The 17,560-nt window shown below is 46.5% G+C and overlaps 1 protein-coding gene across 1 annotated transcript in view; it reads right to left on the bottom strand.

Annotated features, from left to right (window-relative positions):
- LOC128931425 (uncharacterized) overlaps positions 1-17,560 on the bottom strand; it is a 94,366-nt gene that overhangs the window by 36,840 nt on the left and 39,966 nt on the right. The window contains exon 10 of the mRNA XM_054252388.2: positions 2,728-2,845. Coding sequence (XP_054108363.2) covers positions 2,728-2,845 — 118 coding nt within the window. The remainder of the gene's footprint in view (positions 1-2,727; positions 2,846-17,560) is intronic.

Here is a 17,560-nt window from a genome sequence, read left to right as displayed (position 1 = left end):
GATCCCTTGAGCCCAGGAGTTTGAGACCAGCCTGGAAAACATAGTAAGACTGTGTCTCTACAAAAAATGAACAAAATTATCTGGGCATAATGGCACATACCTGAAGTCCCAGCTAGCTGGGAGCCTGAGGTGGGAGGATTGCTTAAGCCCAGGAAGTCAAGGTTGTGGTTAGCTGAGGTCATACCACTATCCTTCAGTGTGGGCAACAGAGAGAGAGCCTGTCTCAAACACACACACACACAAACAAAAAAGTTCTAGAGCCTTAAAGATAGAGCAAAGGAAAAAAGAAGTAATGTTAAAAGAGGTCATTTTTTAAATGAGTAGCTTCTTGCCTTGCTTGAATAGGACCTGTATCCTCTTGCCTGCTATTAGGCATAACTTGTCCAGTAGATTGTGAAGAAGTTTGTTGCCTTTTTGCTCTCTCAGTTAACCTAATATTTAAAAATGAATAAGAAGTCATTAGAACTCCCCAGAAATGCTTTGTTTTTTTTTTTTTTCTTTTTAGGCAGAAGCTCACTCTGTCACCCAGGCTAGAGTACAGAGGCACGATCTCAGCTCACGGCAACCTCTGTCTTCCAGGTTCAAGCGATTCTCTTGCCTCAGCCTCCCACACAGTTGGGATTACTGGTGTGCTCCACCACACGCAGCTAATTTTTGTATTTTTTGTAGAGACAGGGTTTTGCCATGTTGGCCAAGCTAGTCTCAAACTGCTGCGCTAAAGTGATCCACCTACCTCAGCCTCCCAAAGTGCTGGGATTACAGGCATGAGCCACCACACACAGCTAATCTTTGTATTTTTAGTAGAGATGGGGTTTCACCATGTTGGTCAGGCTAGTCTCAAACTCCTGACCTCAGATAATCCTGCCTCAGTCTCCCAAAGTGCTGAAATTACAGGCATGAGCCACCGTGCCTGGCCAAGATTTTCTATTCACTGTGCTTATAACTCACTCTGCAATGGATCCAATTACTAATTGCTTCCATTCAGGTTAAATATTTTCACTCCAAAGGGAAAGAAAGTAAAAGCATATATTGATGCATTTAGGACATTTCAATCTGAACACAAACCAAAATGGTATTTAAATACCTTTTTTTTTCTTTTTTGAGATGGAGTCTTGCTCGTCAGGCAGGCTGGAGTACAGTGGCACAATCTCAGCTCACTGTAACCTCCACCTCCTAGGTTCAAGCGATTCTTCTGCCTCAGCCTCCCAAGTAGCTGGGATTACAGTCATGCACCACCACGCCCAGCTAACTTTTGTAGTTTTAGTAGAGATGGGGTTTCACCATGTTGGTCAAGCTGGTCTCGAACTCCTGACCTCAGGTGATCAGCCTGTCTCAGCCTCCCAAAGTGCTGGGATTACAGGTGTGAGCCACTGGCTCCCGGCCTTTAAATACTATTTTTAAATTATTAAGAAATACAGCCGGATGCAGTGGCTCACGCCTGTAAGCCCAACATCTTGGGAGGCCAATATGGGTGAATCACTTGAGGTCACAAAGTTATACAGCAGCCTGGCCAGCACAGCAAAACCCTGTCTCAAAAAAATCAGAATAAAAGAAAGAAAACAAATAATACAGTTGCTGAGGCCTGCCTCCTGGCTTAAGAGTGGCAGCCTCCTTCCAATTAGGCTGCACTTCCATAAACGCCAGCACGAGTGGTGCAGTACGTGCATGCAGTTTCCAGGCACCGAACACTGGCCAGCGCTGGACTCGGATGCCCAGGTTTGAGCCAGCATCATGCATCCCTGTCGCATCCTCCATTCTCTGCTTCCCTGAGCACCCCGTGTGCCCTTCAGCATGATAAGAATGATCTGCTCTGTGGTGTTCACATGGGGCAGGGAGAAAATCACATCATCAGGCTCTGGGCTGCTTGCTCAGTGACCCACAAGAGGCAGAAGCATTTATGCACCATCGCACGATTTCAGATGCAGGGAACTGACCACCGTGTTCACTCCCATGCTGCATCTGGTCCAGGACACGGTGAGTGTGGAAGGGTTGGGAATGGCAGAAAGCCAGCTGCTCTAAGCACTCACCTCCCCAGCCTGTTTTATTCAGAATTTGAGGAAAGGGCTGATGGAGTGACCAGCAGTGAGACTGGAGCTGGCAGCCGCCATCCCTGTGCTCTGCAGCCCCAGGGAACGCAGGCCCCGGGAGGGGTTCCAAGGTTGGCTACCATCTCCCACTGGCCGGAGGCCATCTTCAGGTGGGGAGGTGAAGGTGTGGCAGCCATGTGCTGTTTTTTCTCTCCTGCAAGATGCAGCTTAGACTTCCTGCTTGCAAAATGTCTGTTCTCTTCCATGAGGTCACCGAGCGCTCCCATGGTGCCCATGGCTCAGGCTCTCATGGCTTTGCAGATGCAGACAGAGCAATGCCAGCCAGGTGAGTGCACAGTGATCCTGGCAGCCCTCTCAGGAGTTCTGGGGAGCCCTGGTCACTGTGCTCTGGAGAGAGGAACTGAGGTTCTGTTTCACAACTGCATAGCAAGGCCTTCCCCACATGTCGGTCATCCAGCCAAAGGCTCCCGTGGGCCCAGGGTGCCAGGTGCCAGTCTCCCAACCTACACCAAGGCTGGGCTCAAGCCATAGCTCTGCTCCAGATGGCAAAAGGCTTTAGCTTCCCCACAGCTCTGCACCTACCCTGTACAACAGGGGGTCGATCCCTGAGCCAGGACCACTGGGTCCAGGAGGTGGGCTGGCTCCCCCCACCCCCAATGGGCAGCACACCCAGCTTTACCTCCCAGCATCCTCTTGGGTGGCAGGGCAGGCACCATCCAGTAGGGGAACTTGTGCAGAAGCATCTCCTGGAAGTCTATGAAGTCGCTGTACTGTCTGTACACGGAGGACTTGAAGTGCTGCAAGAGAAGGGCTTGGTGCTTACATCCAACAGTGGAAACTGTGCGGCTTCATCACTTCCCTCAACAGAACCCAGAAAACAACAGCACTGAGCACATCTTCTCTCACCAGGCATCTACTAAAGGAGGAACCCTGTAATGCCTTCATCTATGGCAATGTCACTTTCAAATTTTATATAGCTCTTAGGCTGGGTGTGGTGGCTCACGCCTGTAATCCCAGCACTTTGGGAGGCCAAGGTGGGCAGACCACCTGAGGTCAGGAGTTCGAGACAAGCCTGGCCAACATGGTGAAACCCCATCTCTAATAAAAATAAAAAATAAAAAATTAGCCAGGCTTGTTGGTGCATGCCTGTAATTCCAGCTACTCAGGAGACTGAGAGGCACAAGAGTCACTGGAACCAGGAGAAAGATGTTGCAGTGAGCTGAGATGGCACCACTGCACTCCAGCCTGGGGGTGACAGAGGGGGGAAAGAAGGTAATGGATAAGAATAACACATTCTTCACTTCATTCATGCTATTGCAAGCATCACTGTTTTCTCCTGAAACAGCCCCAACTCTCTTAGAACAGACCAAGCACTGACTATAAACTAATACAGAGCAGACGCTTGATCCAAACATATATGCTTACAAACTGCATTGTGAACACCACCATGAATACAACTTCAGACTCCACAAGGTTAGCATCCTATTCACTTGAGTAGCCTAATCTGGACCTAATGAAGAGCTTACCCAGGAAACACACATAAACAATTATCTTTAAAATTAAACATGTGTGGCCTGGGGTGGTGGCTCATGCCTGTAATCTCAAGACTTTGGGAGGCCAGGGCAGGTGGATCACGTGAGGTCAGGAGTTTAAGACCAGCCCAGCCAACATGATGAAACCCCATCTCTACTAAAAACAAAAACAAATTAGCCAGGTGTGGTGGCAGGCACCTGTAATCTCAGCTACTTGGGAAGCTGAGGCAGGAAAATCACCTTAACCCAAGAGGCAGAGGTTGCAGTGATCTGAGATCATGCCACAGCACTCCAGCCTGGGTGTCAGAGTGAGACTACCTTAAAAAAAAAAATTAAACATATGATATGAAGCACAGTGTCCCCACCTCCACTCAGCACATATCTACTTCACGTTGCATTTCCCAGGCTCCAGCCTGGAGGATGAGCAGGCACATGACTGGAGAACGCACCTGGCAGAGGTTTCCCACCTGGTTGGTGGCTGGCAGGCTGGTCCATGACAGCATCAGGGGGTGACCAAATTGCCCCCTTAACAATGTTCCCTACATGGCGACGAATTTACTTAACGGATGGGCACCTTAGTAAGACTGGCAGAAAGGCCAGCTGCTGGCTCCCTGACAAGGAATAGCATGTCTCACAAACTCAGAGCTGCCTCCCCATAGGCTGCCAGGCCCCAGAAGGAAGGACTAGCTCGCTCCGCTCCCCTGTAGCATCCCGCCAGCTGGTCCACATCCCCAACTGTGGCCCAGAAGGCCAGGAACCACGACAATGCCGGGCAGCAAGGCAGCTTTGACATGGTCCTTGAAGGGACGTCTCCCCTCTCTGACCCCCTTCATCCTTTGCTAGCGGCAGACAACCATTGGAAACGTGTGGCCACAGGCTCTGAAACACAATGAGGCAGAGCAGAGCAGATGGCAGGGAAGGGAAACCTGCTCGTTCGTCCTTAAGGCCAGGTAGGGAGGCTCATGCTTGTGAGCCCAGCAGTTTGGCAGGCCAATGTAAGAGGAATGCTTGAGCCAGGAGTTCAAAACCAGCTGAGACAACATAGCAAGCCTCCATTTGTAATTAAAAAAAAAAAAGCAAGTTTGGACATGGTGGCTCTTTCCTGTAATCCCAGCACTTTGGGAAGCCAAGGTGGGAGGGCTGCTTGAGCCCAGGAGTTCAAGACCAGCCTGGACAACATAGCAAGATCCCATCTCTACAAAAAAAAAAATTGCTGGGTGTGGTGGCATACACCTGTGGTTCCAGTTACTTAGGAGACTGAGGTGGGAGGATTTTTCTGAGCCCGGGAGATTGAGGTTACAGTGAGCTATGACTGTGCCACAGCACTCCAGGCTGGGCAAGACCCTGTCTGTTTAAAAACAAACAGCTGGGCTCAGTGCCGCTTGCCTATAATTTCAGCACTTTGGGAGACTGAGGTGGGTGGATCACAAGGTCAGGAGTTCAAGACCAGCCTGACCAATATGGTGAAATGCCATCTCTACTAAAATTACAAAAATTAGCCGGGCATGGTGGCACATGCCTGTAATCCCAGCTACTTGGGAAGCTGAGGCAGAAGAACTGCTTGAACCCAGAGGTGGAGGTTGCAGTGAGCCGAGATTGTGCCACTGTACTCCAGCCTGGGCAACAGTGTGAGACACTGTCTCAAAAAATAAATAAATAAAAATAAACACAAACAAACAAAAGGCACACCTTTTACCCAGGACCATTTGCTCATGATGTTTTTCAAACAAACCCCTGGTAGTGCTGTCCAGCTGGAGCTGGGCTGGGGCCACCCTCTCCCACATGGGAGTGGGCTCTGCTCTGTCTGTGAATCCCCCAATCCCTGCTGACTCCGCAGCTCCCAAGGACAGTGTTGGCTCATCAGTTACTCAATGCCCAGGACGAACAATGAAAACTCTTATCAGAATCTGTCCTAACAGAACTGAGATAATAAGCCAAGGACAGAGAGAGCCACGATTCTGATGCCAGACAGGTATCAGGCACTCAGTGTCTGCATCTGATTTGCCCAATATCGGAGTACCCAGCAAGAGGAGGGCCGTGTTATTAAAAGGGATTAGAATGACACATATTGATCCTGCCACGCAAATTTGATTCACTGTTTGGTGTCCGCTTTGGATGGGGCTGACATTCTAATCCTCGGGGGTTCCCCAGGATTACAAAGCTAAGCTAGTGTGGATCCTGCTTTGTGCACTTCAGACCATCCTCAAAAGATTCCTAAGAAACAGGACTCCAGAGCAGAGTGGTGGGGAGGACGAACTGTGCCAGGTGGGGATGTGGCTGGGCCAGAGCGAGGTGCAAGGAGCAGATGCGTGGAAAAGTCTGCTCTGCAGCCTGACTCTGCTGCAAGTTCTGGATCTCGCCTGTAAGCCAGGTGCACAAACTCACCCTTCAGCCTTCTTCTGTCACACCGCCCCTGCCTGGAGGTTTTGAGATGGGACCCTTTCATCTCCTCCTCCCCCGACACATGCACTAGTTGCCAGTTACCCAGCTGGAAACCTCATACTCCACATGCTTCAGGAAGAGGCCTTTCTTCTCCAGAATGAGCTCCACCTGCACCGTGTCCCTGGCCAGCAACTCCTGCAGGCTGTGAGACAGCAGCAGCGTGTTCCCCTGTGGCATCTGCATTTGACTGGGGGATGGGGCCTGCTGCACAATGGCCTGGGGCTCCATGGCCTGGGGCCATGTCTGCAGGAGACCTGTTGGCAGGTCTGCAGGAGAAAGGAGGAATGTCCAATGAGAATGGCTGCTCAAAAGGTGAACCTTGGCCGGGCACAGTGGTGCGCCCCTGTAATCCCAGGACTCTGGGAGGCTGAGGAGGGAGGATCACTTGAGCCCTGGAGTCCAGGACCAGCCTGGGCAATATGGTGAGACCCGATCTCTACAAGAAATAAAATAAATTGAAAAGCAGAGGCCAGGCATGGTGGCTCACACCCATAATCCCAGCACTTTGGGAGGCCAAGGCTGGCAGATCATGAGAACACAAGATCAAGACCATCCTGGCTAACACAGTGAAACCCCATCTTGACTAAAAATACAAAAAATTAGCCTGGCATGGTGGCCCACACTTGTTAGTCCCAGCTACTAGAGAGGCTGAGGCAGGAGAATCGCTTGAACCCAGGAGGTGGAAGTTGCAGTGAGCCGAGATCGTGCCACTGTACTCCAGCCTGGGTGACAGAGCAAGCTTCAATCTCTAAAAAAAAAAAAAAAAAGAAAAAAAGAAAAGAAAAAAAGAAAAGGGGAGCCTCCCTCTGCTGTGTGCTAGCTCAGCATGTGGACTCTGGCCCAGCAAGTTCCATCCTCAGCCAGACACACTCATTCTTTCACACTACAAAGTCAACACTGGGGGTACGTTTTTTTCTTCAAAAAAATCGTAGTCAGTAGCCATGGCTCATGCCTGTAATCCTAGAACTCTGAGAGGCCAAGGCCCGAGGATCACTTGAGCTCAGGGGTTGGATACCACCCTGGGAAAGATGGGAAAACCCTGCCTCTACAAAAAGTACAAAATTAGCCAGGCATGGTGGCTCACTGGCTAATTTTGTAGTCCCAGCTACTCGGGAGGCTGAGGTGAGAGGATCACCTGAGCCTGGGAGGTCAAGGCTGCAGTGTGAGCCATGATTGCACCACTGCATTCTGGCCTAGGCAATAGAGTGAGACTCTGTCTCAAAAAAAAAAAAAAAAAAAAAAATGACTGCCCTGGGAGGCTTCTGTTGTGAACTGGATACGAGCCTGGGAATCTCGTCCAGCGAGAGGGTCCCAAACCTGGAAGAGAGCGTGTGCAGAAAAAAGGAGACAGAGAGAGAGAGAGAGAGAGAGAGAGACAGGGTCTGGAGGACTGATTAGGCAGTGCCCGAACAGCAGTGCCCAAACAACGACTTTATTTGTGCAGTAGGTTCCATTATATAGTTTTCTTTTTAACATCATTACCTCAATGCAGATCATTATTCAAACAATAAAAGGAACAGAAAATTCCTGAGGGATGATTCTGAGGAACTGTCAAAGGGAACAAATACTGATATAAAAGATCAAGGGAAAAATAGGTGATGCTGATTATCAACATTGTCAGAACAATCAGTAACTTGGATAACAATCTTTAATTAACTAGAAGACACAAGCTCAGTAGTAAATCATGCATCTGCGAAAGACAAGGACCGCAGAAGAGGTCGCCAGGCTGAAACAATGCCTGGTAAACAAAGTCATAAAACAGGTTCAGATCAGGAGCCCAAAAGGGGGACACAATGCCTTGTGAGACCACTCGGCATTCACCTAGCCATTATCTCATTGGCCAAGAAAGCTGAAAATAGTGTCCTGCTTAATCATTCTCAATTTTCTCTTTCATTCTCTTCTTAATTTCCTCTCACTCATACCTCAACAGCCTCCATCCAGGAAAATGTCTAAGGAATCAAGCTCACCTAATGGCGGAGGCCAAGTTGTTAGCATCTCACAGGGGCGACCCCCACAGGCTTCCACCTGCTCATGAATCAGCAAGTACATCCATATTTCTGTGACTAAACAAATCTAGTCTTGACCTTGAGGAAGGAAAACAAAGTGAAATATGTACAAATTATGTGTGAAACAGAGTCCTCTTTTTCTCTAGAGCCAAGAGAAGGGACTCAAACCAAAGAAACTGGCCACAGGATCTTCTCTATGTCCCAGTGTGCCCACAGTGAACACGTTACTTTCATATGCCAAAAAATCATCCAGACAGGAGGGAGGGAAGGAGGAGAGGGAAGGAAGAAAGAGAAAAAACTCCAGGCCTACTTACAGCTCACACTCCCAACCATACACACTGAAGAATTAAGCCTCAAAATTCCAGCCGCCTTACAGACAAGAAGCCACTGTGGACCCACACAAAGCAGCACAGGCAAACCAGAGATTCCATGCCCAGCAATTTGCAAAGAAAAAACCAAAACAGGCCAGGTGCAGTGGCTCACCACTGTCATCCCAGCACTTTGGGAGGCTGAGGCGGGCAGATCACGAGGTCAAGAGATTGAGACCATCCTGGGTAACATGGTGAAACCCTGTCTCTACTAAAAATACAAAAATTAGCTTTTCTTTTTTTTTTTTCTGAGATGGAGTCTTGCTCTGTCATCCAGGCTGGAGTACAGTGGAATGGTCTTGGCTCACTGCAACTTCCGCCTCCTGGATTCAAGCGATTCTCCTGCCTCAGCTTCCCTAGTAGCTGGGACTAACAGGTGTGTGCCACCATGCCTGGTTAATTTTTTGTATTTTTAGTAGAGATGGGGTTTCACTTTGTTGGCCAGGATGGTCTTGATCTTGTGTCCTCATGATCTGCCAGCCTTGGCCTCCCAAAGTGCTGGGATTAGGGGTGTGAGCCACCGTGCCTAGCCTCTACTTTTCAATTTATTTTATTTAATTAATTTTATTTCTTGTAGAGATAGGGTCTCACCATATTGCCTAGGCTGGTCCTGAACTTCAGGGCTCGTGATCTTCCCTCCTAGGGTGAAATGGGAGGGAGGCTGGAAGTGCAGCAGGAGCTCAGCCCTTTGCAGAGAGGCCAGCACAGCAGCAGGAAAGCAACCCGAAATGCGGCTTCCTGCCCCCACTGCCCCCACCCAACGCTGAGCACTTTAGGGCAGGACCTGGGCATCTGTGGGGCCCACTTGCCCCTGGAGACCCTGTGGCATTAATCCAAGAGCCCCCTTGAGAAATTCTCAGTGACCTTGCAGATCCATCCCTGCTCTGCCTGGAGGGATGCATGCACAGGACGCAGGGATGGGGCATCCTCTGGAGTCCTACCCTCTCTACTTCCTCCCAGGCTGCACTTGCCATCCCTGTGGGCCCTGGGCTCCTCCAGTGATTCCTAAACTGTACATTCCAGCTAGGCCTTGTCACTGCTGGGCCTGCCTGGGGGCTCTGCTCACCTTCACGTCAGCCCCAACCTTCATATGGGCTGTCCCCGCTGCCTGGGGACATTGGAGCCAGGCTGACAAGGCTGGAGTCTCTGTTTCGTCACAGTGCTTTGGTTTCCTCATTTGTAAAGCAAGTCCACTGCAGCGTTGGTCCCATTAGATGGGCAATAGGATTCAACTGGCCACAGTGTGTCAAAAACTTAAACAGTGCCTAGAAAGCACTGGATATGTGTGTTTTAAAGAAAGAAAATCCTTCAAGATTCAGCTCAGGGGCCACCTCCCCTGGTGGCCCAAGGCATGCACCATTGTCCTTAGGTCACTTGCTTAATTTATCCTTTCTAAGCATGTGCTGTGTGGCAGAGTGCATCTCTGTGCTTTTCCAGGGACAGACTGTGTATATTTCCACCACATGTATACCTGTGACATGTGCTAGAGGGATGCTGTCACATATTAGACCCATGGGAGACCCTCAGAGGTCCTGGCCCTTGTTTCAGGAGACTCCCGAATTTTCCTGGAGCATGCCAAACCCTAGCAAGTTTCTCCCAGAAACCAAGAGTGGGAGCCATTGATAATGACTGGAACTTGTGAAAATCAGGCACCTTCTATTCTGTTTTCCACAAAGTTTAAGGAGCACCTAACTGAGTCACATGCTGAAAGGTTTTTTCAACATTTTGATGCTAGGCCACCATGTGAGTTTGGGCATACATAACTCTGGAAAAAGTCAAAGAATTGAGAGGTGCGTGACAACTAAGTGCTCCCATTTAATCTATTTATTTATGTGAACAAAGTTTTTCTCACATCTAGATCTGTAAAGTTTAAAAGCAAGATGGGGGGAGAGAGAAGATGGCACTGTAGGACCAACTCAGGATTGCAGCTCCCAGTGAAACCACAGATGGTGAGTGGACGCCGCATTTCCATATGGATCTTTATTGCCCACAGACCAGGAGATTCCCAGGTGCAGGAGCCTCATGGGCCGCCAGCACGGCTGTTTGGGCTGGCGCTGCTGTTTGGGCCAGGGCCGCAGTGCAGCAGCACTCCATACAAAATACACTGGTTTGGTTGCCCTGTTAAACCAGCAATTGGAGATTTTCAGTTTAATCTGAAGGCAGATTAGCACATTCATCTGATTAAACAGGACTTAAACAGAAAGCCAGGCCAGGAGATTCCCAGGCAGCAATGTGGTTCCAGCTGGCACAGTGGGTCGCTGCACGGGAAATCACACAGATCCCAGTGCCCTTTCAGCAGGCGACTGGAACACCTGGGAGAGAGTCAACCATTCAACTTAAAAAAAAAAAGAAGGGCTCCGAGCCAGGGAGCCAGGTGATCAGGCTCGGCGGGTCCTACCCCCAACAAAAACAAACAAAACAGCAATTGGAAATGCTCCAGGTTGAGAGTTTCATGGCAAGCACAGCTGAACCCAGGATGGTGGAGCTCGGAGAGGGAGGGGCGTCTGCCATTATCGAGGCACTCAACTCCTAGGGAGGTACACTGCCATTGCTGATGCAGCCTGCTGTTGCTGAAGCAACCCGCCATAACAGAGAGAGTCAGCCACTACAGAGGTGGGCCATCATCACCACGGCAGCTCTAACCACACTCATATAAACAGGACTACAGGGAATTACACACGGCAGCAGGGTGGAGCCCACAGCAGCAGGGCAGAGCCCACAGCAGCAGGGCAGAGCCCATGGCAGCAGGGCGGAGCCCATGGCAGCTCAGCATAGCCACTACAGGCAGGCAGTGATTAGACTGCCTCCTTGCTGGGCAGGACAGTGTAATGGATACTCATAAATAAAGCCCTAAGTTCCCGGGACAGAGCACCTGAGGAAAAAAAAGGGGCTTTATGAGTTCTGCTGCAGCAGACTTAAACGTACCTGCCCAGCAGCCCTGAGTGAACAATGGAGCTCACAGCTCAGCACTTGAGCTCCTATAAAGTACAGACTGTCTCCTCAAGTATAAAGTACAGACAGTCTCCTCAAGCAGCTCCCTGACCCCCGTATATCCAAAGAGTCACCTCTCAAAGGACTGATCAGCCTGACATTTGGCAAGCATCATTCAGGGACAAAGATAGCAGAAGAAGAAACTGGCCCTCACAGTTCCACAGCTGCTACAGGTGTACCCCAGGCAAGCAGGGCCTGGAGTGGACATCAGTAGTCCTACAGCAGAGGGGCCAGACTGTTAGAAGAAAAACTAAGAAACAGAAATACTTCATAATCAACAATCTGGACGTCCACTCAGAGACCAAATCAGGAAATCAGCAACTACTCAGACGACAGGTGGATAAATCCACAAAGATGGGAAGAAACCAGCACAAAAAGAGGAAACACCTGAAACCAGAACACCTCGCCTTCTACAAGGGACCACAACTCCTCACCAGCAAGGGAACAAAGCTGGACAGAGAATGAGTGTGATGAAATGGCAGAATCAGACGTCAGAAGGTGGGTAATGAGAAACTTCCATGAGCTAAAAGAACATGTTCTAAATCAATGCAAAAAAACTAAGAACCTTGAAAAAAGATTTGAGGAAATGATAACAAGAATGGACAACTTAGAGAGGAATATGTGTGAATTGAAGGAGCTGAAAAACACAACATGAAACTTTGCGAAGCATGCACAAGTTTCAACAGCCGAATTGACCAAGCAGAAGAAAGGATATCAGAAGTTGAAGATCAACTCAATGAAATAAAACGAGAAGCCAAGATTAGACAAAAAAAAAGCACAAAAAGGAATGAACAAAGTCTCCAGAAAATTTGGGACTATGTGAAGAGACCTAATCTACGTTTGATAGGTGTACCTGAATGTGACGAAGAGAATGAATCCAAACTGGAAAATACTCTTCAGGATATTATCCAGGAAAATTTCCCCAACCTAGCAAGGCAGGCCAATATTCAAGTCCAGGAAATACAGAGAACACCACAAAGATATACTGCAAGAAAAGCAACCCCAAGGCACATAATCGGCAGATTCACCAGGGTTGAAATGAAGGAGAAAATGCTAAGTGCAGCCAGAGAGAAAGGTCGGGTCACCCACAAAGGAAAGCCCATCAGACTCACAGCAGATCTCTCGGCAGAAACCCTACAAACCAGAAGAGAGTGGGGGCCAATATTCAACATCCTTAAAGAAAAGAACTTTCAACCCAGAATTTCATATCCAGCCAAACTGAGCTTCAGAAGTGAAGGAAAAATAAAATCCTTTGTGAACAAGCAAGTACTCAGAGATTTTGTCACCACCAGACCTGCGTTACAAGAGCTCTTGAGAGAGGCACTACACATAGAAAGAAACAACCAGTACCAGCCATTCCAAAAACATACCAAATGCTAAAGAGCATCAACATAATGAAGAATCTGCACCAACTAATGGGCAAAACAGCCAGCTAGCATCAAAATGGCAGTATCAAATTCACACACAACAATATTAACCCTAAATGTAAATGGACTAAATGCACCAATCAAAAGACACAGACTGGCAAATAGGATAAAAATCCAAAACCCATCAGCGTGCTGTATCCAGGAAACCCGTCTCACATGCAAGATACACAAAGGCTCAAAAATAAAGGAATGGAGGAAAATTTACCAAGCAAATGGAGAGCAAAAAAAAGAAAAAAAAAAAAAGCAGGAGTTGCAATTCTCATCTCTGATAAAATAGACTTGAAAGCAACAAAGATCAAAAGAGACAAAGAAGGACATTACATAACGGTAAAAGGATCGATACAACAAGAAGAGCTAATGATTCTAAATATATATTGACCCAATACAGGAGCACCCAGATACATAAGGCAAGTTCTTAATGACTTACAAAGAGACTTAGACTCCAACACAATAATAGTGAGGGACTTTAACACTCCACTGTCAATATTAGACAGATCAACCAGACAGAAAATTAACAAGGATATCCAGGACTTGAACTCAGACCTGGAACAAACAAACCTGATAGACATCTACAGAACTCTCCACCCCAAATCCACAGAATATACATTCTTCCCAGCACCACATCAAACCTACTCTAAAATTGACCACATAATTGGAAGTAAATCACTCCTCAGCAAATGCAAAACAATGGAAATCATAACAAACAGTCTCTCAGACCATAGTGCAATCAAGTTAGAACTCAGAATTCAGAAACTAACTCAGAACCACACAGCTGCATGGAAACTGAACAACTGGCTCTTCAATGTTGACTGGATAAACAATGAAATGAAGGCAGAAATAAAGAAGTTCTTCAAAACCAGTGAGAACGAAGACACAACATACCAGAATCTCTGGGACACATTTAAAGCAGTCTCCAGAGGAAAATATATAGCTATAAGTGCCCACACGAGAAGAGTGGAGAGATCCAAAATTGACACCCTAACATCAAAATTGAAAGAGCTGGAGGAACAAGATAAAAAAAACCTCAAAACCTAGCAGAAGACAAGAAACAACTAAGATAAGAGCAGAACTGAAGGATATAGAGACACAAAAACCCTTCAAAAAATCAGTAAATCCAAGAGCTGGTTTTCTGAAAGGATCAACAAAATAGACAAACCACTAGCCAGACTGATAAAAAAGAAAAGAGAGAATAACCAAATAGATGCAATAAAAAATGATAAAAGGGAAGTCACCACAGATTCCACAGAAATTCAAACCATCATCAGAGAATATTACAAACAACGCTATGCACATAAACTAGCAAACCTGGAAGAAATGGATAAATTCCTGGACACTTGTGTCCTCCCAAGCCTAAACCAGGAGGAAGCCGAAACTATGAATAGAATCGACCAATAACAAGGTCAGAAGTTGAGGCAGCAATTAAGAGCCTACCACACACAAAAAGCCCAGGTCCGGACGGGTTCACAGCCAAATTCTACCAGACACACAAAGAGGAGCTGGTACCATTCCTTCTGAAACTATTCCAAATAATCCAAAAAGAGGGAATCCTTCCCAAATCATTTTATGAGATCAACATCATCCTGATACCAAAACCTGGCAGAGACTCAACAAAAAAAGAAAACTTCAGGCCAATATCCATGATGAACATAGACGCAAAAATCTTCAATAAAATCCTGGCAAGCCGATTGCAACAGCACATCAAAAAGCTTATCCACCATGATCAAGTAGTGGGATGCAAGGCTGGTTCAACATACGCAAGTCTATCAACGTAATTCACCACATAAACAGAAACAAAAACAAAAACCACATGGTTATCTCAATCAATGCAGAGAAGGCATTTGACAAAATTCAACAGCCCTTTATGCTAAAAACCCTCAATAAACTCGGTATTGATGGAACGTATCTCAAAATAATAAAAGCTATTTACGACAAACCAACAGCCAATATCATACTGAATGGGCAAAACTGGAAGCATTCCCTTTGAAATCCGGCACTAGACAAGGATGCCCTCTCTCACCACTCTTATTCAATATAGTACTGGAAGTTCTAGCCAGAGCAATCAGGCAAAAAAAAGAAATAAAGGGTATATAAATAGGAAAGGAGGAAGCCAAATTGTCTCTATTTGCAGACGACATGATAGTATGTCTAGAAGACCCCATCGTCTCAGCCCAAAAACTCCTGAAGCTGATAAGCAACTTCAGCAAAGTCTCAGGAAATAAAATCAATGTGCAAAAATCACAAGCATTCCTCTACACCAATAACAGACTTAAAGAAAGCCAAATCAAGAACGAACTGCCATTCACAATTGCTACAAAGAGAATGAAATACCTAGGAATACAACTCACAAGGAACGTAAGGGACCTCTTCAAGGAGAACTACAAACCACTGCTCAACGAAATAAGAGAGGACACGAACAGATGGAGAAACTTTCCATGTTCATGGTTAGGAAGAATCAATATCATGAAAATGGTCATACTGCCCAAAGTAATTTACAGACTCAGTGCTATCCCCATCAAGCTACCATTGACTTTCTTCACAGAACTGGAAAAAACCACCATGAACTTCATATGGAACCAAAAGAGAGCCCACATAGCCAAGTCAATTCTAAGCAAAAAGAACACAGCAGGAGGCATCACACTACCGGACTTCAAACTATACTACAAGGCTACAGTAATCAAAACAGCATGGTACTGGTACCAAAACAGAGATATAGACCAATGGAACAGAACAGAGGCATCGGAGGCAACACAACACATCTACAACCATACAATCTTGGATAAACCTGACAAAAACAAGCAATGGGGAAAGGATTCCCTGTTTAATCAATGGTGTTGGGAAAACTGGCTAGCCATGTGCAGAAAGCAGAAACTGGACCCCTTCCTGACACCTTACACCAAAATTAACTCCAGATGGATTAAAGACTTAAACATAAGACTTGGCACCATAAAAACCCTAGAAGGAAATCTAGGCAAAACCATTCAGGACATAGGAGTAGCAAGGACTTCATGACCAAAACACCAAAAGCATTGGCAACAAAAGCCAAAATAGACAAATGGGACCTAATGAAACTCCACAGCTTCTGCACAGCAAAAGAAACAGTCACTAGAGTGAATCGGCAACCACCAGAATGGGAAAAAATGTTTGCAGTGTACCCATCTGACAAAGGGCTGATGTCCAGAATTTACAAAGAACTAAAACAGATTTACAAGAAAAAAACAAACAAGCCCATTCAAAAATGGGCAAAGGATATGAACAGACACTTTACAAAAGAAGACATATATGAGGCCAACAAACATATGAAAAAATGCTCATCATCACTGGTCATCAGAGAAATGCAAATCAAAACTACATTGAGACACCGCCTCATGCTAGTTAGAATGGCAATCATTAAAAAATCTGGAGACAACAGATGCTGGAGAGGATGTGGAGAAATAGGAACACTTTTACACTGCTGGTGGAAGTGTATATTAGTTCAACCATTGTGGAAGACAGTGTGGCGATTCCTCAAGGCCTTAGAAATAGAAATTCCATTTGACCCAGCAATCCCATTACTGGGTATATATCCAAAGGATATAAATCGTTCTACTATAAGGACACATGCACACGAATGTTCATTGCAGCACTGTTTACGATAGCAAAGATCTGGAACCAACCCAAATGCCCATCGATGATAGACTGGCCTGGGAAAATGTGGCACATATACATCATGGAATATTATGCAGCAATCAAAAACGATGAGTTCGTGTCCTTTGTAGGGACATGGATGAATCTGGAGAACATCATTCTCAGCAAACTGACACGAGAACAGAAAATGAAATACCACATGTTCTCACTCATAGGTGGGTGATGAACAATGAGAACACATGGACACAGGGAGGCGAGCACTACACACTGGTGTCTATTGGGGGGAATAGGGGAGGGACAGTGGTGGGGGGTAGCTGGGGAGGGATAGCATGGGAAGAAATGCCAGATGTGGGTGAAGGGAAGGAAGACAACAAATCACACGGCCATGTGTGTACCTATGCAACTATCTTGCATGTTCTGCACATGTATCCCAAAACCTAAAATGCAATAAAAAAATAAATAAAATAAAATAAATAAAAAAATAAAAGCAAGATGGGCCTACCTGCAGCTAATATCCTATTGAGTGTTGAAAGACTGAGAGCTGTTTGTTTTGATGAAAAAGTGCATCCATATTGGAAGGAAGAAATAAAACTATCTTACATGTAGAAAGCCCTAAGGAATCTGCAAATAAAAAAATCTATTAGAACTGATAAACAACTCCAACAAGGTATCAGAGTATAAGATCCATATGAAAAATCGTGTGTGTGTGTGTGTGTGTGTGTGTGTGTGTGTGTGTGTTCAGACAGAGTCTTGCTTTGTTGCTGAGGCTGGAGTGCAGTGATGCGATCTCAGCTCACTGCAATCTCCACCTCTTGGGCTTAAGTGATTCTCGTTCCTCAGCCTCCTGAGTAGCTGGGACTACAGGTATGCACCACCATGCCTGGCTCATCTTTGTATTTTTAGTAGAGATAAGGTTTTATCATGTTGTCCAGGCTTGTCTTGAACCCCTGACCTCAAGTTATCTCCCTGTCTCAGCTTCCCAAAGTTCTGGGATCACAGGCATGAGCCACCATACCCGGCCTCATTTGCATTTCTATACACCAGTGACAAACAATCCAAAAATGAGATTAATAAAACAATTTCATTCACAACAGCATCAAAAAGAGTAAAATACTTAGGAAT

The sequence above is a fragment of the Callithrix jacchus genome, chromosome 2 (genome assembly GCF_049354715.1).
Source record: "Callithrix jacchus isolate 240 chromosome 2, calJac240_pri, whole genome shotgun sequence".
NCBI lineage: Eukaryota > Metazoa > Chordata > Mammalia > Primates > Cebidae > Callithrix > Callithrix jacchus.
Note: the sequence above shows the minus strand (reverse complement) of the source record. Positions and strands in the feature narration are given on the sequence as shown.